Below are 21557 nucleotides of genomic sequence, written 5' to 3' on the forward strand. Positions count from 1 at the left end.
AATTTTTTGCCGTGTTTTTTCCTGATACACATGAAATTAGCACATAACTTGTAAAGTAAAACATGTTGGTCTCTGAACCACTATTGATGTTCCAGCACCATATTTCAGGAAACATAGTTTTAGAGGAATAAGAAGAACACGTGTAATGGGTTTAATTAAGCTTCTCTCTTTTCTCAAGAGGTTCAGAGGTTGAAATGACCTCAGAATTCCTGACAAAACTCCTTATTATATGAGTGACTTTTGAGGTGGTAAGTTAGCAGATACCCCATTTCAGTAGAATTTAAAGCCGTTTCCCAAAATATAACTGCTTACTAGTATGTGCCTGGGTTATTTTGCTGATCATGAGTTAGGCAGCCAGTGAATAGTGTAGGAAGAGAAGGTATTTATTAAAAATTGTTTTTGTCTTAGAAATTGCCCTCTTTCCTGTAAGGAGCCAGACAGTAAATATTTTAGGCTTTGTAGGGCTCTTGTTACAACAGTGCAACTATTCAACACCTTGGTTGTGTTACTAAAACAGCCATAGGCAGTAAGTATGTGGCTGAGACACTGAAATTTGAACTCCATATAATTTGTATGTTTAATGAACTATTAATCCCCCCCCCGCCCCCCCAACCACCACCAAACCATTTAAAAATGGTAAATACTCTTCTTAGCTTACAGGCCGTACAAGAATGGGTGGTATTTCAGATTTGGCCCATTGGTTTTCTAGTTTCTGTTATAGACTAAGAGAGACTCCGAGTCAGTCTCCCCATTTTACAGAAGGCAAGTTCAAGTCCTTGGCGGAGAGTACAGGGGTGCTGAAGTTCCCACAGCCAGATCCTGAATCTAGATGGGCTTTCTTTGCACTGCACACCACTGCCCTCTGCTGTTGGTAGCGATAATAGCATTCGGTGGAAGGAGAAGTGGGTTATTTATTGAAATGCCCCAACAATCAAAGAGAGTATAATTGAGACAAGACTGCTCTTTATCCAAAAAATTTTTTTTTTTTTTTTTTTAAAAAGATTGTCATAGTATTGAAAAACCTTATTAGTTTCAGCAGGGAAAAAATTTGTAGCCAGTTGCATAAGACTACACATTGTGAAATAAGTTATTAGATAAAATTTTTATGAGAGTTTAGAAACCCTCCTTTTGTTTGGGGGATTGAGGAGCTCAGAATCATGTGTCTGTAACCCTTTGGGCTGGATTTAGCTCTCTGAGGAGCCCTTTGCTCAGCCAGATGCCTTTCACTCTTGGAATCTTGTCGTGTCAAGGGTCAGAGTGGTTTATATTCTCCATGATTTGACTGATTCCCCTTTTATCTAGACCTCCTGGCCAGATTGATGCCTTTGCCAGTATTTGCTTGTGGGATCCTGATTTAAGTCATTAATATGTATTAGGCTAAGAGTCCTGGGGCCTGGCTTTCACCACTCTCAATAGTGGTCTTTTGGTCTTACAGCCCCATGTGGGTTCCTTCAGGGAGAAGGGAAGATGGTTTCAGATACTCTTTTTGCCCTGTGAAATCAATACATGTTTGTCTTAAAACAAGTGTTAGTTACAAAAACTAAAGTCAGGGATAATCCCACCTTCCACAGTCAGCCCTTAGAAATTGTTTGCTGGACTCTTTTTTTTTTTTTTTGGCTGCACTGAGTGGCTTGCAGGATCTCTTATTTGCCCGACCAGGGATTGAACCTGTGCCCTTGTCAGTGAAAGCACGGATTGCCAGGGAATTCCCGTCCTGGACTTACTCTATGTTGGTTTATACATCATATTATCAGGTTGAAAATTCAAATACTTCCAGGGATCAGGCAGATACGGAAATGAGTGAGTTTTGGAAGTGATAAGGACTGGGGTGAACTAAAGCAGAAATCTGCTCGTCTTCATCTTCATGACTATTGACACACTCATGGGTGCTTGTGTGTGTAACACTTTCCAAAGCAGTACTTACTCTTCCCGTACGTGTGTGCCGAGCCAGAGAGGTGTGCTTTTTTTAAAGGACACTAGGGGCCAGATCCCTCTGCTGTTTCTAGCCAAGTGGGGATGTGGCTTAGTGTTGCCAGATTTCTGGTTGTTCAAGAGAATTCTCAATTTTTTTTTTTTGCGGTACACAGGCCTCTCACTGTTGTGGCCTCTCCCGTTGCGGAGCACAGGCTCCGGACGCGCAGGCTCAGCGGCCACGGCTCACGGGCCCAGCCGCTCCGCGGCACGTGGGATCCTCCCAGACCAGGGCACGAACCCGCGTCCCCTGCATCAGCAGGCGGACTCTCAAACACTGCGCCACCAGGGAAGCCCCTCAAATATTTTAAAAATGCAAACTACCCCAACTTTTACACATTGGCTCAAATTAAAAAAAAAAAAAACTATAGGGACTTCCCTGGAGGTCCAGTGGTTAAGACTCCATGCTCCCAATGCAGGGGGGGCACAGGTTCGATCCCTGGTTGGGGAACTAAGATCCCGCATGCTGTGTGGCTGAAAAAAAACCCACAACAAAACAAAACAAACAAAACCTATAGAGCGCATCAAATGCATCTGTGAACTACTGGCTTCATGGATCACCTGTTTGGTGTAGACTGTTTAGGTTTTTCTTTTTTAACTTAACCTTGTGTTCTAAATACTTTTCCATGAACTAAATAACCATTCAGGACAGCATTTCTGTCCTGTCCTAGACCATCCAGTGATTCTATGCTGTGGAGCTCATTTGTTCATGCCACCAAGAGTGGTGCAAGATGCCACCAGCCCTTTGAATGTGTAGGATGCTGCCGGGGCTTTGTAAGTAGAGGAACTTCAGCTTGAGTCATTAACTCCTCCACTGCCACCTCCCCCAGAGGGCTGGGGGGTGTGTGGGAGGGAAGGGGCCTTTTTTTCTAATTTAATCCTATGACTCGTGTTTCATGTAGTCAGAAGGGCACTTAGCACAGTCTGGGGGTTTTGTAAACGTCGATAATAAATGATGTGTTTTAGCTCTTGCTTGTGAATTGTACATCAGAGTGTAAAATCTGATTAAATTATTTGTGACTTCAGAGGCAATTAGGTCTTCCTTTGGGCAAGATTTATGGCTTTATAAAAGGATTGGCATCTGTTTCAAGGCTTAATTGAAACGTGCATTTCCAATTGTCTTTTTGCTTTCAAAAATGTCTAGAGTGGTTTAAAACAGGGTTTCTCAACCTCAGCACTACTGACATGTTGGGCCGGATGATTCTCTGTGGTTTCCTGTGCCCTGTAGGGTGTTTAGCAGCGTCCCTGGCCTCTACCCACTAGATGCCAGTAGCACCCCCCTTCCCACAATTATCACAGCCAAAACCATCTCCAGACATAGTCACGTATCCCCTGGGGGGCTTGGTCACCACTCCAGTCCTCATTGAGAGCCACAGATTTATGTACCATGCTTTTGAATTTCAGCACTGATAAAACTCTGCTTAACCTTCAACTTTGAAGCTCTCCAAATTTACATTTCAGTTTACATCATTTTCCCCTGAATATAAGATATGCCTTTCAAATGTTAATACTATAGAATAAATATCCAGAATTTCACCCTGAGAGGTGACAACTATTAAGAATTGGGTGGCTAAAATTTTTTAATGTATATAATCACAGTGATGATGACAATAATAATTTGTGTGTGTGTGTGTGATGGAATGGGATTGTACTAAACGTTTTGCTTCTTTCAACTTAGCAGTGTTTCTTTGGCATCTTTCTATTTGAGTGCACATATTCTCATCAGTAGTAGGTAGATTTTATCAAGTCATGTGAATGCAAATGTTTTAAACAGATACATTGATGTGTTTTCTTTCTTTTTTTTTTTTTTTCTTGTGGTACGCAGGCCTCTCACTGTTGCGGCCTCTCCCTTTGCGGAGCACAGGCTCCGGACGCGCAGGCTCAGTGGCCATGGCTCACGGGCCCAGCCGCTCCGCGGCATGTGGGATCTTCCCAGACCGGGGCACGAATCCACGTCCCCTGCATCGGCAGGCGGACTCTCAACCACTGCGCCACCAGGGAAGTCCTAAAAGCATTTTTAAAAGAGCAAAATGGCCCATAATCTAAATGCCTCTAGTTGACCTTTTTTTTTTTTTTTTTTTTAAAGCAGTGAAAGGACTACACGCACATGTTAGAATTAAAACAACAAAATGAAACCCAGCAATATTAGAGTGGTATAGAAAGGTATAAAAGAAAAGCTAAACTTTTTTATTTTTTTATCCCCACTTCTAGGCTCCAGTTTTTCTCCAAAGTTTCCATGATTATGGGATGTGCTGCCAAAAAAATAATGTGTACATTCATTTGAAGATGTGGGCATCCTTTTCAAAAACATTTACACATATTGGGGACATTTCTTTTTTTTTTTTTTTGCGGTATGCGGGCCTCTCACTGTTAGTGGCCTCTCCCGTTGCGGAGCACAGGCTCCGGACGCGCAGGCCTAGGGGCCATGGCTCACGGGCTTAGTTGCTCCGCGGCATGTGGGATCTTCCCGGACCTGGGCACGAACCCGTGTCTCCTGCATCGGCAGGCGGACTCTCAACCACTGCGCCACCAGGGAAGCCCATATTGGGGACATTTCTATGCACACTTGATTTTACCTTTCTCTCTTTTTCCCACACATATTTTTGTCAGGATGTAGAGATCTGAGTCTTTTTTTTTTTTTTAAAGGTACGCGGGCCTCTGACTTTGCAGAGCAAAGTGCTCCGGACGCGCAGGCTCAGCGGCTGTGGCTCACGGGCCCAGCCGCTCCGCGGCATGTGGGATCTTCCCGGACCAGGGCACAAACCCGTGTCCCCTGCATTGGCAGGCAGACTCCCAACCGCTGCGCCACCAGGGAAGCCCTGAGTCTTTCTTTTTAAGGGTTGTATGGTATTTATACCATTATTTATTTAGCCAGTCTCTAATGAATAGGCATTTATAAGCCATCTTCCATTCCTTTGCTATTATAAATACTGTTGCAGTGAACCTTCTCGTGCATATCCAGTATCAGGGGCACTTTTATATCTATGGGGTGAATTCATAGCAGTGGAACTTCGGGGTCTGTGTGTTATGTATACTTTAATTTTAAAAAATATTTTATTTAAAAAAATTACAAAAATTTTTTGGCCACACCATGCAGCTTGTGGGTTCTTAGTTCCCCGACCAGGGATTGTACGCATGCCCTTGGCAATGAAAGCACAGAGTCTTAACCACTGGACTGCCAGGGAATTCCCTGTACACTTTATTTTTTGTTTTTTATTTTTTTTTGTGTTCAAGCATCTACTTTTTATTTATTTTTTTAAACATCTTTATCGGAGTATAATTGCTTTACAATGTTAGGTTAGTTTCTGATGTATAACAGTGAATCAGCTGTACGTATTCATATATCCCCATATCCCCTCCCTCTTGTGTCTCCCACCCTCCCTGTCCCACCCCTCTAGGTGGTCACAGAGCACCGAGCTGATCTCCCTGTGCTATGCAGCTGCTTCCCACTAGCTATTTTACATTTGGTATACTTTAATTTTAATATCATTATCACCTAACTGCTCTCCTGAATAGTTTTTGTTTTTTGTTTGTTTTTTTATTTTTAAAAAAATATAAATTTATTTATTTATTTTTGGCTGCATTGGAACTTCGTTGCTGCGTGTGGGCTTTCTTTAGTTGTGGCGAGCGGGGGCTACTCTTCGTTGTGGTGTGTGGGCTTCTCACTGTGGTGGCTTCCCTTGTTGCAGAGCATGGGCTCCAGGCACGCGGGCTTCGGTAGTTCTGGCGCACGGGCTTAGTTGCCCTGCAGCATGTGGGATCTTCCTGGACCAGGGCTTGAACCCATGTCCCCTGCATTGGCAGGCAGATTCTTAACCACTGTGCCACCAGGGAAGCCTCTGAATAGTGTTTTGATGCTTGTGAGTGTACCTCTTTCCTCATCTACCCTGAACACTAGGTGTTATTTTTGAAACAAGTGTACCATGCAGGTGAAAAGGATGTAGGATGGAGATTTACCCGTACATCTCCATATGCCTTACCTGAGTTTACATTTATGTATGTCGAGCTCAGGGTTCTCTCTAAGTGTGCTTCTTGACCATTTGTGTTTCTCTGTGAGCTGCTTACCCGTGTGTTTTCCTTGGATGCTTAATCACTCAGCATGCCTTTAGTAGCTGCAGAATATCGAGGAGGTGGTGTAAATTGGCACCTATGTAATGGAGAGGTTTTATCTTGGTTGTCATTATCATTTCTTTATTGCTTATCGTGACCACAGTCATGAGAAGAGGAGCGGAGAACTCATTCTTCAATTAATCATCTCATGTATCTGCCCATGCTGTAAATGTCTCAGGCACCTGGCGGCGTCAGAGGCCAGCAAGGAGCCTGTTCTCCTGGAGCTGATATTCTCAAGGCAAAAGGGGGCACCTGGGCCGGCTTAGATGGGGCTGGCAGGGGAAGGCTCTGAGGAGGTGGTATTGGACCCACCATTGAGGATGGCTAGCCAGTATGATCTGGTGGCAGTGGTGGGTTGGGTGGGTGGGGTGTGTTTCCTCGGAAATTCCAAGTGTAAAGGCTTGAGTTGGGAGCGGACTTGATCTTGGAGGGGCCAAGCACAAGGGGCCACGTGGCTGGAGATTCCAGAATGAGGCGAGGAAAGGTCAGATGTCTCATTGGGTTCTTTTATTCTGGGGAACTGGATGCCCCTGGGTGGTTTTAGGTGGAAGAGTGCTGTTTTCTTTCCTTGCTTAAGGCGCTGTCCCGGCTGCTGGGTGGAGGTGCCCTGCGAGGGGGTGCTGTGGCAGGTGGTAGGGGACCCGTGGGGAGCTCTTACAGGGTCTTCGTGGGAAGTGATGGGTTAGGGCAGTGTTTCCCAACCTTTTCTTCGTTATCACCCCAGAAGGAGCCCTTTTAGACACTTCCTTCCTAGTTGTCCTCCCGTGAATATTTTTTAAAATGGAGGTGAGAGTCCCATAACAGAAGGGTAATCATTTCAAAGTAGACAATTCTGGGGGCTTCCCTGGTGGCGCAGTGGTTGAGAGTCCGCCTGCCGATGCAGGGGACATAGGTTCGTGCCCCGGTCCGGGAGGATCACACATGCCGCAGAGCGGCTGGGCCCGTGAGCCGTGGCCGCTGAGCCTGCGCGTCCGGAGCCTGTGCTCCGCAGCGGGAGAGGCCACAGCAGTGAGAGGCCCACGTACCACAAAAAAAAAAAAAAAAAAGAACTTCATTCCTTTATACCGGGGCTTGTCTATCTGTTGATGGACACTTGGGTTGTTTCCATCTTTGCATTGCTGTGCATTGTGCTGCTTTGAGGATTTGTTTGAGTATAGGTTTTCAGTTCTTTGGGGTCTATACTTAAGAGTGGACCCTCATGAAATTTAAACGTATTGTATGTCCTTTTACATACTGCGTGTGTGCTTTATTTATAAAAAGAGTAAGATTTTTTCACCCCCTAAGATTTACTTTTTGCCCCTTGGGTGCCATATTGCCCCTGTTGGGAATGAACGGACGAGGGTAATAGCTGTGGAGGTTGGGATGGAGATGAGTGCGAAGATTTGGGTGTATTTTGGAAGTGTTGTGCAGAGGACTCGCTGAAGGGCTGGGTAGGCTGAGGCAGGAGAGCAGAGGAGGAATTGAGACAGTGTAGATGTGTTTGGCCTTGAACAACTGGGTAGAGGGGTTGTGGGGAGGTCAAGACGGACACAGGTGTTTCACAAATTGGGGAGGTGGGGCAGGTTGCAGCCAGGGATGAGTACTGGCCACCACTTTCTCAGAGGCGAGTTCTGCAGTGTGTGTTGCTAGGTGACCCCAAAGTGCTGTCCTGGTCCTGAATACGTGAAGCACTGCAGTAACCAGACGCCTGTGAGGGTGGCCCCTGCCCTTTGCTGGCCGGGTGGAAAGTGAACCAGACCCGTCTCCGTGGGAAACCGGTGTTCACGTAACACTGTTATTCTTGCCATATCCAAGTGCTGTGTTTCAAATTTTAAAAAAAATTTAGAACGTGTCTCTTGAACCTTCAATAAAGTTTTATTAACAAAGGAAACGTTATATGTCTATGAAATTGAAGGCTGCTTGTTCCAGTTAGTTTTTAACTACATGAACATATATATATATATAAGAAAACTAATGACTCTCCCTGTGTTCTTGGTAAATTCCCTATATGTCTATGAAATTACAGGCTTGTTCCAGTTATTATTATTTTTTAACTACATGAGCATACATATACAGAACTATAAAACTAACGACTCTCCCTGTGTTCTTGGTAAATTCCCTGCAGGCCCACAGCGGGGTAGGGCTCTGCTAGAACACACCTGCTGGCCTCTCCTTCTTACTATTGTAACTTGAACTGTTAAACAGGGAAATGTGGACTCTCTTGCTTGAGTTCTCTGTGTGATCCCACACCTTTGTGTGGTTTTGGTTCCTTTTTTTTTTTTTTTTTTTTTTGGTGGTACGCGGGCCTCTCACTGCTGTGGCCTCTCCCATTGCAGAGCACAGGCTCCGGATGCGCAGGCTCAGCGGCCGTGGCTCACGGGCCCAGCCGCTCTGCGGCATGTGGGATCTTCCCAGACCGGGGCACGAACCCGTGTCCCCTGCATTGGCAGGCGGATTCTCAACCACTGCGCCACCAGGGAAGCCCCCTGCTACCCTTTAGGGTTAGTCTTCATTGTCAAAGTTCCCTGCAGCCCCAAGCAATGCTTCTGCTAGTATGCTAAGACCCTCCCTGCGAGACCCACTTGCTAGTTTGCTTAAGGGAATACAATTAGAAAGACCCTGGTCTTTAATCCTTTTGGACGGAATACACTGCACTGATCTTTTGAGCCACTGCAAATCTCTTTTGGAAACAGAACATAAATGAACGAATAATAATTATAAATCTTAATACTAAAGATTTTATTGGTGATACTTAAATCTTTTGAAACACCTTTATTTTTCTATTTATCTTTCTATTTATTTATTGGCCGCGTTGGGTTTTTGTTGCTGCGCACGGGCTTTCTCTAGTTGCGGCGAGCAGGGGCTGCTCTTCGTTGCGGTGTGCGGGCTTCTCGTTGCAGTGGCTTCTCGTGCTGTAAAGCATGGGCTCTGGGCGCACAGGCTTCAGTGGTTGTGGCACGTGGGCTGCAGTAGTTGTGGCTCACGGGCTGTAGAGCGCACACTCAGTAGTCGTGGCACACGGGCTTACCCGTGTCCCCTGCATTGGCAGGTGGATTCTTAACCACTGTGCCATCAGGGAAGTCCCATGAGTTAGGTACTTTTATCCTTTTGTATTATATTATCAGTATCCCTCTTGGTAGCTACCAGGAAAGGAGATTCAGAGACATCAGGTCACTTGCCCAAGGTTACACAGCACGTCCACAGAGCTGGGATTTGAACCTCTCTTTTGGCTCCTGATCCATGCTTTTAATCCACTTCTCCCTACATCTAGAGTCTTTCCCCACTCTGTTGCATTAAAAATAGTGTTGGCAGGTCCTGGCGCTGGCGCTGAGGCTAGCTCACGTATGTTGACCGGCTGAGCTGGTATGGAGTTTAACCCATTGAATCCTCACTCTGAGGATTCCCATTTGGCAGATGAGGAAACCAAGGCAAGAACCCACCAGCGTGTCTAAGCACTTGTGAAGTCCCTGGGATGTCGCGAATCTAACCCCATCACCATCAACAGCTTTCTCGAGGTTTCTTGCACATCTGAGGGGAGCTGGCCATTTGGTTGCCTGTCACACATTTGTGGTAACAGGACAGCCCAATAATACAGAGCCGTTTCAGCAAAGGGTCAGGATCTAAAAGATCTTTGGGAGGCCCCAGTTGGCCCATCTGAACACTTTGTTTTGTTAAATGGTTTGGTTTCTGTCCCCTCTTCTCCCACTCGGTGGACAGGGCTCCGGGGAGCGGGAATTAGGGAGTTTTAAGGTATTTTTAAAAGACTCGGGCATAGGTACAACTCTATCCTCCTATAAGTTTGAAACCCAGTAAGGAGGGAGGTAATTTACCAACAGCGCCCTCACTCCATCTGTTGTGGAGTTTGGCTTCATTCAGCATTGCAGGACCTTTGAAATGAGAAGCCTGTGAGCTCCCAAGGGGTGGAGCTGGCCCCTGGCAGGTGCAGTGGCTGGGTGAACCGGCCCCTGCGTCTCCCACAAATGGACGACATGCCATTTGTAAGCTTGGCTCTGGTCTCTGCATCTGGACCGAGCCGGGGGCTGGTTTAATCGCTGTTTATTTTGAGATTTACACCCGTGAATGGGCCAAACCAATTTCAGTGGCAGCTTAGCCGATTTGTCTTAGAGCTTTGTGTTTAATAGAATGACTGGGACAGCCTTCTTCCTTCGTGGCTTTAACATCGGGTTAAAGCCCTTTGCTTGAAATAAATAGCCAGCCCTTCCTGCTCCAACCCCCTCTGTGGTGCTCTGGCGGCCTGGTTGAAATCAAATAGAATTTCTGTACTCTCCTCCCTGTCCCACAACTACAAGCTTTATATGTTTCTTTATTTGTAAATCTGTCTTTTAACGAGTAACTTACTTTTTCAGCTTCACCAGCCTCCACCAAGACGGGACAAGCGGGGAGTTTATCTGGCAGCCCGAAACCTTTCTCTCCTCAAGTATCAACGCCAATCACGACGAAAACGGACAAGACATCTACCACGGGAAGCATCCTGAATCTTAACCTGGGTCAGTTGGAATTTTGGGAAGCCTCTTTCAATAGCAGCTATGAGTATTTCTGCAAGTTGTAATGTCCTCTTTTGTGTGTGGTTTTTTTTTTTTTTTTTTTTTTTTTTTTTAAAGATTGGTATTTTTATTTTTTATTTTTTTGGCCGCATGGCATGTGGGATCCTAGTTCCCTGACCGGGGATCGAACCTGTGTCCTCTGCATTGGAAGTGTGGAGTCTTAACCACTGAACCTCCAGGGAAGTCCCTGTGTGTGGTTCTTGAACCCTGAACTCTTTTCTCTGTACAAAATATTGAAAAGGTACAGTGGATGGAGATGAAGAGAGATCAGTACAACGAACTAGCAAGGGATTTCCCAGAGCTTGTTGACATGCAAGGCTGTTTTATCTTGAAATACCTTAGGCCAGTGTTTACAACCTTACTTGCCCTGGACCACAGTAACCCAGTTCTTAACATTTTAAATACACACATACACACACGGTACATATTGTTTTATGATTCAGTATTTACTTTTCTTATGTATAGTGTGTTCCGACATATCGTTTTAATTCTTTTCTTCTGTTTTTTTTTTTTTTTTTAAACTCATTGAGTTTCAGTTGGTTCTTTTGAAAGCATTACCTTAGGCCAAAGTCCTTAACAAAAGTTAGCACCAGAAATGCTAAACACCCAACTATGAAGTTATTTTATTAAGTCATTCCGTCATGAACCCTGATTTTTATTGAGCATCTATTATGTGCTGTGCACTGTTTTAGACCTGTGGCGGACAGTGGTGAGTGAGGGCCCTGCTCTCTTACACAGCTTGGTTCTAGAGAGGGAGAAATAATAATCAAGCTAAAAAAACTGAGAGGTCGTGTCATCATGGAAAGTAAAAAGGTATTCATATGATAAGGAGAGAGCTGAGCAGGATGGGGGTGGGAGGAACAAGAGGCAATGGTTAGGGAAGGCCTCTGAGGAGGTGATACCTGGCCAAGAATTTGCATGACAAGAAAACCTAGCCATGTCAGTGTTAAGAGGAAGAACAATCTAGAAGGAACAGGAAATTCAAGGCCTTAGGGTCAGGATGAACTTGGTGTGTTCTAGGAATGGCAGGGAAGCCCGGGTGACGTGTCCTAGTGGGTGAAGGGGAGATGAAGTCAGAGAACACAGTGACCTCATGGACCTTGGTGTGGGACCATTTGGGCAGAGGAGGGATGTGAACTGACTGGGCATTTTGGAAGGGACGTCTCGGGGTTGTGTTGGGAAGAGCCTGTGTCAGCCATTTTTAATCAGGGGCAGTTCCCCCGATCCCCCAGAGGACACTTAAGCAGTGTCCAGAGACATTTTCGGTTGTTACAACGGGGGGTGGGGTGGGCTCTCGCCACTAGCATCTAGTACAGCCCCCCACCCGCCCCACCACCACCACCAAGATTTACTGGCTTGCACCTGTGTTGACAGATTTGGTTATGACGGTAGAAATGGGAGCCAAGAGTTCGGTTCTGGATTCTGTAAGTTTGAGATGCCTGCTGAATTCCCAGGTGGAGAGGTCATGAAGGCAATTGGAGGCATGAGTCAGGCCAGGGCAGGGCAGGAGGTGTAATTCTGGGAATCTTGATTTATCCATGGGATTGGGTTCAAGCAATAGTTCTCGTAACTCAGGGAGTGTGGCCTACTCCGGAGGCCTTGAGTATACCGGGTTTCAGGAAGGAAGGGGCGGCCAGCCGTGCGGAGTGATGCTCCAGCCTGAATCCACAGCCTCTGGTGGTCACTGCCCTCTGGGTTCATCTTGTCCTGAGATGCCATTTTCAGATGGAGAAACAGAGGACTGGAGAGGCGACCCCAGGATCTGGGATTACAGAGCCAGAGGTGGCCGGGCTGGAGCGAGCCTGTGTTTCCATGGAGGCTGGCGCCTCATTTACCCCGGTCACCAGGTCATGCAGCCCGGAAGTGATGGCACAGTCCGGGTGGTGGCTTGAGGGGCTCCAGCTCAGGTTGGCTGGTGGGAGTTCTTCACTTGAGCAAATGGGGAACAGGGAACACTCATTGTTCTCAGCAGTGTGGTTTGCTTTCTCACACCCTCCTCCCACCTCTGCACCCCCGAAAAGAAAGCTGTACAGAGACGTCCTCACAGTCATGCTTCCTCTCTGCCAGTTGTGCATGGCAGGAATAGCTCCTTCCGTAAACCAGGCTGTCCTTGGGCATCTGTGTGATGCTCGGGGTTTTTCCATTTGGCTTGACCCCACGCGTGGGAGTGAAAGGTTTTTTTTTCCCTGGGGTGTGTATTGGCGGTGGGCACGGCGGAGTACAAGGCTCTCCTGTGTAGAAGCTCCCCGCCAGCTCTTTCCATTCCTGGGACAAATGCCTCGTTTTGTCAGTGGAAACAAAAGCATAGGGAATGTGGCGTTTTATGGGTAGGAATTCAGTTACCCGGTGGCAAGAGGATCAGATAGGGACCGGTGAAAAGTGCCATGGATGGGTAGAAAAATCAGAAAGTGGAGGGAAATGCTGAGTAATTCTCATGGGACTCGATGTCTGGCATCCATGTAACGACTTTAAACAGACAGAAATGAGACAGAGTGCTAGGGATAATAATGACATCATTATATCTAACAAAACAGTGTTTCATTAAAAAAAAATAACTGGAAAAGGCAAAATTATAGAGATGGAAAAAAGATCAGTGCTTGCCAGGAGTTGGGGAGGGTTTGAGAGCACAGTCTCCGGACGCGCAGGCCTAGCGGCCATGGCTCACGGGCCCAGCCGCTCCGCGGCACGTGGGATCTTCCCGGACTGGGGCACGAACCCGCGTCCCCTGCATCGGCAGGCAGATTCTCAACCACTGCGCCACCAGGGAAGCCCCTGGGGAGGGTTTGACTACACATCAAGAAGGGATTCTTCGGTAGATGGAATTGTTCTGCATTCTGTTTGTGCTGGTGGTCACTCGCATAGATGCAGGGGTTTAAAAGTCATATATTCCCCAAACAGTGAATTTTCCTCTCTGTAAGTTAAAACTATTAAAGAAATACAATGACCTTCAAGGTAAGGTAATAACCCCATTGCACAGAGAAGCAAAGTTACCTGCCCAGGATCAACATGTGATTTGTGGTTGAGTTTGGCCTTTAGACTCGGGCTTGTCTGTTGTGTATCTCGGACTTTTAACTGAGATACGAGAACTGAAATGCCGCAGGACGAGGGCGTCTTTTGATTTTCATGGGCCCTCGCCACTGTGCTCTTTGTGCCTCTGGGTTAGTCTGCCCAGCTGTAGGGGTCAGGGGTCAGGTGAAGATTTGGATGGACGATTGCATGAAGGACAAAGTGCCTTTCTAAAGGAAGCAGCTCCCACAAGTTGAACCTGTGCTGTCCGACTCTGAATTTTCAAGAAAAAAACAGAAATCCAGATTTTTTACGTGAACTCTTCTAGTTTTTAAAAGTTGACCGTCAGTTTCATTAAAAACCTCTATTTGGAATTCCCTGGCGGTCCAGCAGTTAGGACTCTGCCCTTTCACTGCTGAGGGTGCGGGTTCGATCCCTGATAGGGGAACTAAGATACCGCAAGGTGCGAGATCAAAAATAAAAACCTCTATTTAGGCCAAAGAAACAAGTACAACCAAAAATACAACCACCAGCCCGTGGGTACTTTACTCTTACGATTTATTTTGCTGCATGACGGAGGGGAAGGCCCTGAACGCCAACACACCAGGCCTCATTTGCTGTCTTGGGCCCCTTCTCTCTGCTCTAAAATAAGGAGTCAAGCTAGGTTCCCGCCCCCTTCTGTGCCTCTACGGCAGTTACAAGTCCTGAATAAGAATGAGTTTATGGCACGTTGGGGTGTGGGGGGAGGGGACCGGAGTGGTTCTTTCCTTCCTCTAGACTCCTGTGTGCTTTCTCTGGGAATCCTCTCTCCTCTTCTCTCGCACACGGTGTTTGCTTTTGGCTCAACAAACGCAGCTGTTGAGTTGTCCTGTTAGTGACAAAAATGTACCGTGATGCTCCGTCAGAGATGCCGACGGTGGAACATTGTCAGACCTGAAGCCTTTCTGCTTGTTTATTTTTCCACTGGTGCTGTTGTCAGGCCTGCTTTCTTTTCTCTGCAGAAAGTGAGACTTTGAGGATGTGGATGCAGGGCTGGGTACCCCGGTGGTCCAGATGTTGAATTGATATTTTTTTAAAAAAACAGTGAATGAGGTGGGGAAGGTCTCTGCCTGACTGATGGATAAGAGCATCTGCCAGGGTCTCTCATCTGAAGGACGTTGTTCCCTTGATGGAGCCGCTGTTTTGTGCCTCCTAGAAGACCATTCATTATAGTCTGCCTACACCTTTTGAATAAAGGAGATTTTTTTTTTTTTTTTTTTTTTTTTTTGCGGTACGCGGGCCTCTCACTGCTGTGGCCTCTCCCGTTGCGGAGCACAGGCTCCGGACGCACAGGCTCAGCGGCCATGGCTCACGGGCCCAGCCGCTCCGTGGCACGTGGGATCTTCCCGGACCGGGGCACGAACCTGTGTCCCCTGCGTCGGCAGGCGGACTCTCAACCACTGCGCCACCACGGAAGCCCATTTTTTAAAAAAACTAAAAAAAGAAGTGCTTATAGTTTTCTTCTAAAACATTTTGTTTTGATGGCTGTTCCTCTCACCGCATAGTGGCTTGTCTTCCGTCAGGGCACCATGGGGATGGCTCGGCTGTCCATTAGTGCTTTCTGATTTTTGTAGAGTCACACAATTGAAGAAAAAAAGTTTTTTTTTTTTTTTTTTTTTTTATTTTTATTTATTTATTTATTTTTTGCGGTACGCGGGCCTCTCACTGTTGTGGCCTCTCCCGTTGCGGGGCACAGGCTCCGGACGCGCAGGCTCAGTGGCCATGGCTCACGGGCCCAGCCGCTCCACAGCATGTGGGATCTTCCCGGACCGGGGCACGAACCCGTGTCCCCTGCATTGGCAGGCGGATTCTCAACCACTGTGCCACCAGGGAAGCCCAAAAGTTTTGTTTTTATAAGTAATGAATGCACACGGTAAGAGAAATGTCAAAGTACAGAAAGATGTCTAATGAAAAGCCAGTCTACCTGTAACCTCTGATCACCTGTCTCTGTGACCCCCTTATTCACCCCCCAAAAAAGGTGACCACTGTTGGCTCTTTCTTTTGTTTTGTCATCCTCTCACACTGTTGGCTCTTTTTTAGTCTCCTCGGGGAGCTCTTCTAGACATCAGCCTGGGTGATTTGGTCCCCATTTGGCAATGTTTAGACACCTGTTTGTTATCCCAACAGGGATATGGGTGCTACTGGCATCTAGTGGGTAGAGGCCAGCGTTGCTGTCAAACATCCCGCAGTGCCCAGGACAGCTCCCGGCCCCTACCCCGACCTCCCCGGCCCCCAAAAGAAAGACTTATCCAGCCCCAAACGTCAGCGTTGAGAAGCCCCAAGAACACATATATTTGTATCTGTATTCCCTTCTTTTCTCCCACACACCAATGCTAATGTCCTTTACTGATTATTTTCCTTTTCCTTAAACAGATGGGCTTTCCATATCACCACATAGAGAGCTCTGCTGCTGTGTTATTTTAGCAGCTGTATTTTTTTCCGTTTAAAGGTAAACTAACTTATTTATCCAGGCATCTTACTGGTTGAGTAGTTTTTCATTTTTTGCCGTTGGAAATAGCTGCAGTGAAGACCCTTGTGCCCATGTGGGAGTGAATCCACAGGATACGTTCCTAGAAGTGGAACCTGATGGTCAGAGGCCATGTGCTGTTGACATTTGGAGAGATATTGCTAGATTGCCCTCTAAAGGGTGGTTCTGATTCATGCTCTCTCCAGCGATGGAAGATCGTGCCTCTTTTCTCTAGCGCGGGTATTTTTTTTTTTTTTTTATCCCCGGTTTCCATTTATAGCCTCAGCTGTCTTCATATCAGCTGAAAAGTTTAAAATGTTGGCAGCAAGGGTGGATTCTGCAGATATTCCTGATATAGAAGGGCAGAGGTGGAAGGAGTCCTGATAAGCTGCTAGGAGCTAAATGAGAAGGAGAAGCTCTTCTTTTCTCCCTGCGGAGGAGAGTCGAGTTCACACACAGCTGAAAGTTTGAGAAGGATAATTACATTTGGCTAAACTCCTAAAAGTCCGCTCCCAGGGACCTGATTATAGCTCCCTCCCGGGTTTTCGGTGCTTTCTTCTTAGAATAAACGTTACAGTGGCTCACTGACCTGGGAAACCTTATTTTGTGAAATGAAATGCTTTACCTTCTTTTCATTCTTCTTGATGATGAATATTCAGGCTTCAGGCTGAAGTTAAGAGATTGCATTTACTGTAGACCCACACCAGTATACACGTGTGTGCACACACACACACACTTGATTATTTTGGCAATGTGTAGATCTATTTTTATGATCCCCGAGGTTTAGGTACACAAGGGTTAAGGCAAATCATGAGGCATTTTCTTTACTCACAGACAAGATTGGTCCAGTACAGGGGCTCACAGCCTTACCTGCCAATTAGAATACCTGGGGAACTTTTGAAGGGCCAATGCTCAGGCCTCCCCCTCGCCAGTGAATTCAGTCTCTGGGGGTGGGGCTGAGTCATCAGGATTTTTTTTAAAAGCTCTGGGCTGGGAGGGGAGCGATCTCAGTGTGCAGCTAAGGTTAGCGGTCACTGGACTAGTACAGGGGCTGGCAAAATTTCCAGCCTGTGGACCAAGTGTGGCCCCCGACTTGTTTTTGTAAATAAAGTTTTATTGGAACACAGCCACATCCATTTATTTATTTAGCACATCATTTTATGGTTGCTTTTGCAGCAGAGCCTATACACCTGCAAAGCCTAACTTAATTTACTCTCCGGCCCTTTATGGAAAAAGTTGGCCAACCCCTGCCTGGTATAGTCAGTTGTGCATTTCGGTAACTGCTGTATGGACTCTGTTAACCACATGGGAATGTTACTGAGGACAGGGTGTCCTCCTGTCACGTGGACAGCACTGCTGTCTCCTGCTACCCCCCTTCATGGAAAGTATTTTTGTGAGATACTTCTTTTCCAACTTTATGCTTGAGAAGGCTGCCTTTTCCCTCCAGAATGCAATGTGCTTCCTCATTTCTGAGAGCAGAAATGACGAGCCGGGCCTCCTGTCTTTCCCCTTCTATTGTCACGTTCGCAGCTCAGGTGTTGAAGACCGTAAGTCCTGATCATACTGCTGTTTAATTGGATCTTCCCTTTTTTCTTTCTATGTTCCCCAGTCCTTCTCCTCTTCCTCCTTTTTCTGCTGTTTTTTCCGTTTCACTCTCTCTGTTCTCTTTGTAAGGTGCTTCTCCAGTAAAATTGAATGTATATTCTTCCCTTGTCCGAAATAGTTGTGCATTCAACCGTTCTCCCCGCAAGCATCTTCAGTCCTGGCCTTGATAGAGTCCCCGATCAGCACATGCACACACACCAGACAAACCACATGTATGTTCATGCACACACACGGGTATGTTTATTAAGAGCCATTTCTTTAATGATAAGGATGCTGTCCCTGTTTGCTTTGAAAGCTCACTTTTGGTCTCCCTGGTGACGAACTGCAAGTGTGTTTTGGGGACAGGGCCCTTTCTCATCTTACCTCATTATGGTGATGAATGAAATGGGAGTGATTTGTGGCTCCAGTCACCTATGAGTGAGTTGGGTGGGGCTTTGGGGAGACCTGTGATCCCCTTAAAGGAATGAATCTCTGGCATGCGTTGTGAGAGCATGCTTCCCTTCCTAGGTGCAGGGCAGGGTGCGAGGGTCAGGTCTAGTGGGGAGAGTGCAGGCTTTGGAGGGCCCTTGAGATCCAGCTCTCAGTCTGTCTCTCGGTCTCTGTAACAGCCTGGTGGTTTGGGGTGGAGGGTTAGCAGGGGGGTGGAGAGAAGTCAGGGAGTAAGCTCACAGCTGGTAGAACCAGCTCACAGGTGGCTTATCTTTGTCCTTGATGGATGCCCCATCCTTTCTGACCTGCTTTCTCAGACTGGCCAGGGTAGGGTGGACACCCGCATTCTCTGCTTGAGGGTCTGTTGGAGGGGATGCCAGGGCGAAAGGCATCTCTCATTGCTTCCCGAGCCTTTGCAATCACCGCCATTTTTTCCCCTTTTTATGTGTTGAGGGCCACTAGAGGAAGCAGCAGAGGAGGTGGGGAAGGAATTCAAGAAATGCAAGCTCACGGACCCTTTGGAACCTGGGCCAGTTTGGTCGTGCAAAGAGCCCATGGCAGAAGTAGGGGTAGTAGGACCTCTGGGCCTGAGTCATTAGGCAGAGACCTTTGCCTGAGGTTAGAGTGAAGCAAGAAGACACAGGTTCATATCCAAGGCTAATCTGTTCCCCATTCCTCAGATGGATGCTGTGAGCCAAAGGGAGGTACAGCACACTGGCTGGAGGGTCTGCCTATTTTGTGTGTTCCCTTTCTTTCTAATTTGAGCTCCAGACTAAGTCGACTAAGAATGAAGATTGAAGTCTCCATGGTAAACAAGGAGCTGGTTCTCCCTCTTATCAGTGTGTTCTCTGAGAGGCTCGGTGCCTCTCTCGGATACAAGCCCTCTCTGATCTGGGCCTGGAATTCAAAGCAAACTGGCCAGACTCAGTGTCACTTTATCTGCTGCTGTTGAGATCGAACATACTACTGTAACCTTTGGCTTTGGAGGATCCATAATGATGCTGAGTTTCACAGACAATCAACCTTCTGGTTGGGATTGTGCATTTTCAACATGGAAAGCAACCCAGGTGATGGGTCAGTAGAAACCTGCCAGATGTTCTCTCAGGCTCTTATCTCCAAGTCAGCCCAGGCCATCGGGCAGATGATATCGTTGGGACGGATTACAAAAACGTCTTAGGTTTTTTTTCCTCCCGGGCTCCTAAATGTGTTTTTGAGGAGGAAGCTAAGGGATGAGCGTTGTCTGCTATTACCTCCAGTGCCTGGTCTTACGAGGGTGTGATGGTGTCTTCCAGATCGAAGCAAGGCCGAGATGGATCTGAAGGAGCTGAGTGAGTCGGTCCAGCAGCAGTCGGCCCCTGTGCCTCTCATCTCTCCCAAGCGGCAGATTCGCAGCAGATTCCAGCTAAATCTTGATAAGACGATAGAGAGTTGCAAAGCACAATTAGGTATGTCTCTCGGTTTGCTTACCTCATCATCATCATCATTACTCTTTTCAGGGATACCACCTGGATGAAATTAAAGCCCCATCCTGGCTGCCTTTTTAGCAGTTGGTTTAACCTTGAGTTGTTTGTTCAACAAAAATAGATTTCTACTCATGGCAGAATATTTCAGATTTGCTGGTTAATTGTTCAGAAGGTCTTTTTGAATTTCTCAGAGTGTATTCTTTGTGGCGGCCTGCCAACTCGAGGTGCAGGTTGTAAGAAAGTTTGGAAGCAGAAAGAGCCTCCTGAGCTTGCCTTTGTGCTTCCTCTCTGCTCACGTCAGTGTTTCCACTTCAGGGTCAAGTGTATCCCACAAGTGTCCAACACAAACCCTCCCCCTCCAGGCTAGTCCGCTTCCCCCTCGGCACATCCATCCTGCTTCTGTATCTGTTGTCTCCCTTCCTCTTCCCTGTGCTGCTGCTTTCTTACGCTGCCTACCTGAATCCTGTCCCAAAGGCTGAGCTCGGGCATCACCTCCTCCAGGAAGTCTCCCCTGACTGCCCTCCCCATCTACCCACCTCCTTTGCTACTTTATGTCTCCAAAGCATCAGTGGTTCCTATGTGTGGTGGTATCCCTCCCAAACTAGACTGGAAGCTCCTTGAGGGCAGGGAGGTTGCCTTATAAAGATTTGCCTTCTCCAGGGTGTACTTGGTCTTATACACATAGTGATGCTCTGGAATATCTGTTGAATAGGTAAATAAAGCCAGGAAGGTATTTATAAAGAAGTAGGGGCTGGCTGGGTCTCAGGAGAGAAAGCTAGTCCAAGGTGAGGTTTGCACGTCAGTGGTTTCTCTGGACCTTTGGGTGAGAAAAGAGTTATTATAGTTGGGAGTCATCCAGGCTGTCAGAGGAAAGCATTCCTTGCTGGGTTGCCTGTTTGGTTAGGATATTCAGTGACATGGTTGAAATTTTGCAGGCCATTTAGACACCCCTCTTGGGTCCTTCCATGCAGCTGGTCTAACTCCTTGGTTTATTATTGTTAATAAGAATTTTAATATTTCCATTTACCGAGGGCTTCCTATGCCACATGCACTGTGCATAGATTGTCCTGGGAGGTCGATACTATCATCAACACCATTTACAGGTGAAGAAACTGAGGCTCAGAGAGGTAGTTCATTCGTTCAGGGTCACACAGCTAATAAAAGCAGGATTTGAATTCATATCCTTTGGGCTCCAGTACCCAAGCTTTTCCTATCACATGTGTGGTCATGCTTGTCCTGGCGTCTGACCATTAGTTAACAGTCGCATAAGCCCTAGGATCCAGAAATTAAACCAGATCTGGGTTTTTGTATTTTGATTCTTTCAGTTTTGATCGAGCCCTGGAGGAAGTGGGTATAATTCACTCATGATCCTGCTGGGCTGTTCATGGCTCTCATCCTTCTAAGAGTTTCCCTTCTGTGTGTCTGGGTCAGGATAGTGACCCCACTCACAATAACCATTGCTCTAGAATGGGGGAAACACAGAGTTGATGGGGATTTCCTCTTTTCAAAATTTTAGGGTGTAGTATTATTTACCTACAGGCGGATGACACCCATTATCGGGAACAGGAAACATAAATGGGTTAATTGGAACTATTGTTGGAAATATACTTTTGCCCATTTTTGTCTGTCTGTGTATGAAACTCCTGCTGTTTTATCTTTTTCCCTTTTGATAGAGACATGGAAATGGATGACTTTCCTCTTGACGCCATTGCATGTAGAAAAAAAATGCAAACGTGATGACAGTTGACTCTGCCTCAGTTCAGGGAGCAAGATGGGGACCAGGCAGCTGGGTCTCCTGTAGACAGTGCTCCCCCACCTAAAGGGGCCAGTGGTTGTCAGCCCCAGCGAGCCTTGCAGGCCTGTGACCCAGAGAGGCCAGATCTTCTGCTGTTTCAGCACAAGCCCGCCATCTTGATTTCTGTG

General features: G+C 46.8%; 1 protein-coding gene across 33 annotated transcripts in view; it reads left to right on the forward strand.

Moving 5' to 3' along the window:
* Positions 1 to 21557, forward strand: part of ZMYND8 (zinc finger MYND-type containing 8) — a 126080-nt gene that overhangs the window by 73481 nt on the left and 31042 nt on the right. For all 33 annotated transcript variants that reach the window (XM_067013882.1, XM_067013877.1, XM_059038741.2 and 30 more), the window contains 2 exons: positions 10428 to 10568; positions 19464 to 19616. In XM_067013882.1, coding sequence (XP_066869983.1) covers positions 10428 to 10568; positions 19464 to 19616 — 294 coding nt within the window. The remainder of the gene's footprint in view (positions 1 to 10427; positions 10569 to 19463; positions 19617 to 21557) is intronic.

This window comes from Kogia breviceps, chromosome 14 (genome assembly GCF_026419965.1).
Source record: "Kogia breviceps isolate mKogBre1 chromosome 14, mKogBre1 haplotype 1, whole genome shotgun sequence".
Lineage (NCBI taxonomy): Eukaryota > Metazoa > Chordata > Mammalia > Artiodactyla > Physeteridae > Kogia > Kogia breviceps.